The sequence below is a fragment of the Micropterus dolomieu genome, unplaced genomic scaffold, assembly GCF_021292245.1.
Source record: "Micropterus dolomieu isolate WLL.071019.BEF.003 ecotype Adirondacks unplaced genomic scaffold, ASM2129224v1 contig_12684, whole genome shotgun sequence".
NCBI lineage: Eukaryota > Metazoa > Chordata > Actinopteri > Centrarchiformes > Centrarchidae > Micropterus > Micropterus dolomieu.
The window spans coordinates 1-5,067 of record NW_025741670.1 but is presented as its reverse complement, the minus strand read 5'-3'; the positions used below and the strand labels follow the sequence as shown (position 1 = coordinate 5,067).

At 41.7% G+C, this 5,067-nt stretch overlaps 1 protein-coding gene across 1 annotated transcript; it reads left to right on the top strand.

The window, feature by feature from the left end:
• Positions 1–273: 273 nt before the first annotated feature.
• Positions 274–5,062, top strand: LOC123966098 (chloride channel CLIC-like protein 1; the record flags this gene model as incomplete). Its single annotated transcript, XM_046042325.1, has 7 exons — positions 274–407; positions 1,531–1,752; positions 2,487–2,627; positions 2,728–2,827; positions 4,101–4,198; positions 4,515–4,661; positions 4,763–5,062. Coding segments are annotated over exons 2-7 (951 nt in total), but the record flags the coding sequence as incomplete, so codon positions are not given.
• Positions 5,063–5,067: the final 5 nt, after the last annotated feature.

Here is a 5,067-nt window from a genome sequence, read left to right as displayed (position 1 = left end):
AGCGTTATTTTGGTCTGTTGGGTTTTGGGGGTCTGTCTTGTCTGTCGTCTAGTGTTCGGTAACCCTTGTCATGTCTGTTACCCCATTGATCCCTCTGCATGTCTGTCCCAGTTTTCCCCTGCTCTCTCTCTCCCTGCCTGTGCCTCCTTAGCCTCATGTCTGTCACCTGTGTTGCTCCCGCCCTGCTCGTTAGTCCCTGTGTATATATACCTGGTGTTTCTGTCTTGTCGTTGTTGGGTCATTGTTTATTGTCACCCAGTGTTACAGTGTGTTACTGTGTTACTGTGTTGCCTTGTTGCCTTGTTGCCAGCCTACTTGTCCTGTTTCCCTGCTTATATTGGTTTTTGGATTCTGGTTTTCTCGTTTGGATTACTTTGTTTTGGACTCTGTCTTCAGCCACTCAGTTTGTAAGTGTGCTCGGCTTTGTTTGTTTATTGAATCCCCTTGAACTGTACCCCTGCATTTGGGCCCTCCAACCTGCTCAACCCTGCCTTCACCTCAAAACCGTGACAGTTACGTTTTGCTATCAGAATTTAGTTGAGAGATAAGCGGTTATGTATGTTTTGTTGTTTTTTTGTATCTGTTGGTTTTCACAAGTCTAATATGGAACTGACTGCTTTCTGACAACTATTATACGGAACAGGCAGGTTTATCTGTTCCATCCTACTGAAGAATATTTTCTGTTTAAACATTACATAAGCATAGCAACAAGAACAGTTGGCAAAAACTGGCAAAGATGAAGAAAATTACTTTTTGGTGTGGCTCTTGACATGTGCAGCAACTTTACGACCCCTCAAAATAAATGAGCATAAGGGTGTTAGACATCAGAGACACTGTTCTTCATCCTTCAGCCAGAAAGTACAAGTTTGAGTCCTCTTGTAAACAAGTATCTGCCCTGCTGTTAAATATCCTTTAGCAAGATGCTGAATCTCAATAGGGCAAATAAGAAAACCTTCCTTCATCGAATCAGTCAAGCATCACAAATGTTGCGCTTTGCTTTTATTCAGAAGGAAGAAATAGAAAAGAAAATCCAGCTCATCTTACAGCAGCCCTCATGCAGTCCAGTGTTTATGCGATTCCTTAGGAGACTCAAAAAGGATATACAAAGAGTTGGTTTGGTAAGTGGTCATTTCATATGTCTCTTCTGGCAATGATCATGGCCTACTTTTGACAATGGTATTTTATCTGTTTCAAACGCGATCAGGGATGATGTTTTCAACTCTGTTTGAGTGCATTCAAACACAAGTGTGGTTCAATAATTAGATAAGGCCCCACCATTTTGACCTTTATACAGAGGAAATCAGACTGAATGTTGGCAGAAACCAGGGTCACCTTACAACTGAGGCCTGTGTACAGTACATAAAATACAGGTATAAATATTAAAAACCACAATTTACAACTGCATTCAACAGTAATGTGTCCGTTCAGGAGTGCTAAATTGTCCTGTAGAAACCAAAACATCTGGCTTAAGATTTTCCTGAAATGTATTCCAAGAATGAGGAGCATTGTATTAATTAATTTTCTCCCCAGCCCAGTGACTTCACAGAGGCTCTCTATGATGCCAGGATCAAACTGTCCAGACAAGACATGACAGAGATTGACCGACTTCTGGAGGGTGAAGACAGCTGGAGAACAGGGCCTCTGGACAATGCCATCAGTCAGATACTAGTGGATCTCAGACCACATGACCGTGAGGTTTGGAGGTGGCATTTTGAAGACACCTTTGGTGTGGAGCTTGACACACTATTAAAAGTAAGCTCATTCATTAATCTGAAATCTTTGTTTAGAATCTTTAAGATGCTTCACACATCTGCTACCAAAAAATAGACACTGTTCATGACAGTGTATTGTAGTCTGAGGTATTTTTTGCAAGTGAAACTCAATATGCATATAGAAGTATTCAGCTCTACGCGCAATTATTTATGGGGATAATTCACAAATGTATTGCAACAATAAGATATTAAAGGACTGTAATACTACTTAATACTGGACAATAGACAGTAAAAGTATAGGAATTGTCCTCCATTAAATACACTATTACTTGACTAATGACAATTTCTTCCCACAGAATACAGTATCTCACAAAAGTGAGTACACCCCTCACATTTTTGATAAATATTTGATTATATCTTCATGTCAAAACACTGAAAAATGACACTTTGCTACAATGTAAAGTAGTAAGTGTACAGCTTGTATGCCAGCTGTGTGTTGAGGAGGCACTGAGCCCTGCCCTTGGTGAAACATTGGTGACAGAAGCAGTGTCCGTAAATGACACCTAAACACAGCAGCATAGTATTTTTCTGTTCTTCTAGCTTAGGTGCTGTGGAAAAGCACTTATAATGCTAGGGAAAACCCAGATTTTTAGACATTGTACCCACATTTTGGCAGATTCCATGTTTTACTGTTGATTCCATTTTTACTATCAAATCCCGTCTGTTTTCCACATCTCAGAAATCATAGTAAATCATCATCTGTTTGTGTTCCAGATGTTGCTGCTTGTTCTGTTCGTAGTGGCCATCATATGCACTCAGCTGTGGTCAATGGTGTCCTACTTCACGCAGTTTAGGAGACTGTTTGTTGTATTCTTCTTTATCAGTATATTCTGGAACTGGTTCTATCTGTACAAGGTGAAGAAGAGCTCTTTCTGTTCCCTTGCTCTTGTTTAGCTGTTTAGCTCTATTTGTTTTATTTTAGAAATGTAAGCTTGTAAACAAGTACTTTTTTCAGATTGCCTTTGCTGAACACCAAAACAACATAGCGAAGATGAATAGTGTGTATGAAAAATGCACTGGAATGAAGAAAATAGGCTGGATTGATAGCTTGAAAGGTGAGCCAATTACATTTAATTTGCTGACTTGGTGCATAACAATAAACATAAAATAAGTAAATAAAAATATTAAATTGACAAGTGTGACGGAAAGGTAAGAGCATATCACCCCAACCGGATTCAAACCCGGGTCTATGGGGTATCAAACATACAACTTGACGGCAACACCAAAGAGTCAGGCTCATTGGTATAACAGTCACAGCACATACTCAACCATAGTGACGGTGGTCTGTCACAACAAGATAAAAAATATTGTTAAATTTGCAAAATATTTACATGTGACAAACATTTACGTATGTACTGTAAAGGGTGGGGGTGGTTGAGGCCAGCTGCAGATGTTCTTTTGGCGTGAGGTTTTGGTCCTGACGGAGTGGAGTGTCTGAAACAGTTTGTGTCCGGGGTGGGAGGGGTCAACCACAATGTTTCCTGCTTGCCTCAGAGTCCTGGAGGGATAGTAGATTGCAGCTATTCACGTTCTCTGTGGAGCAAATGATACGCTGCAGTCTGCCTTTGTTCCTGGCGGTGGCAGCAGTGTACCTGATGGTGAAGGAGGTGAGGATGGACTTGATGATGGCGGTGTAGAAGTGCACCATCATTATCTTTGGCAGGTTGAACTTCAGCTGCTGCAGGTAATACATCCCCTGCTGGGTTTTCTTGGCGAGGGAGCCGATGTTCAGCTCCCACTTGAGGTCCTTGGAGACAATGGTGCCCAGAAAGCGGCGCGACTCCACAACGTTGACCATGGAGTCACATATCGTGATGGGGGGGGGGGGGGGCTGGGCTCTTCCTGAAATCCACAACCATCTCCACTGTCTTAAATGTGTTGAACTCCAGGATGTTCTGCTCAGCAGCCTCTATGGACATAGCTAAGCTAAGAAAAGAGAGTGACCAAGCAAGAGGCTCCAGACATTGGCGAAAGCTTTGTGTAATAAAAGGTAGCAAGGCAGACGCCAAGCTGGCATTCTCTGTTGGACTAGTAGTCAAAATTGCTATGTGTTGTGTTAGCAAAGTTGGCAACTTGATAGTTTTTGATCATAAGTAGCCTAATGTATTCATAACAAATGCACATGTACAGCTGTCCATATTTACAACAATGGTAAACTATGAAAAGATGGGGGCGCCAAATCACACAACACCTATCTCATCAAATCTTTTTCAATGTTTGGCACTTTTTTATAGTCTGACTTTTGCTTTCAGTGTTTTGTAAGTTTTTCTTTGGAAGGATGCAGAAAGACCTTAGCTACATCTGCTGTCTTTGGTTGTTTCCTTGCAGAGTGGTTCAGAAGCACCTTCACTCTTCAAGATGACCCTTGTAAGAAATACTATGAAGTCCTTGTGGTCAACCCCATTCTTATGGTACCTCCAATCAAGGTAGATCACTGTAACAGCATGTATATCAAACTTGACTGAACAATGACAGTTACTATTGTGAGATAACTGTCGTTGTGATTTGGCGCTATATAAATAAAATTGAATTAACTTTTATTTTAAGATGGCAAAAATAAAAGTTCCAAAATGTTGAATTGCTGTTTTTAGGCATTTATTGAGGAAATGGACTGAAGCATTTCACTCTCTCATACATTTTAAAGTGATATCATCTTAAACAATATTATATTGATTGGTATTTTTGAAAGTATGTGGAAGTGACACACAAAAGGTTTCAATCTAAACGTCCCTCTCTGTTTAGGCGTTCACAGTTACCATCACAACCCTCTTTACAGAGGCGCTGAAGCCCATCGGCCAGGGGATCAGCGAGTTTCTTGTAGCACTCCTCAAAGACCTACCAGTTACCCTGCAGATCCCAGTTTTCCTCGTTGTCATGTTGTGTGTTTTGGTAAAGACTTTATAAATGATCAGTGACACATGCAAATAAATGAAATCTGAGTCTGTATACCAGTATCTCAATACTGGTATATTTATTTGACTCTTCTACAGGTATTAATGTATGGAAGTGTACAGGCAGCTTTCCAGCACGGCATCGCTGCACCTTTCCGCCATCCTCGAAGGGATCCGCCTCCTCTACAGCTGGAGCAACCGCAGGGTCAGCTCCAGGGGATCGAGGACTTTGACCGCTTAGCAGGAGGGGACGCACCACAACATGCCCCGAGGCACCGAGCAGATGATGGCAGATTAGACAGGAACCAGGTTCATCAGAGGCGACACAACAGACCCAGAGAAGAGCGAGCCAAGGTGGTTGTGGTGACAGTACGCACTGCCGAGTCTCCTTACAGTGAGGATGA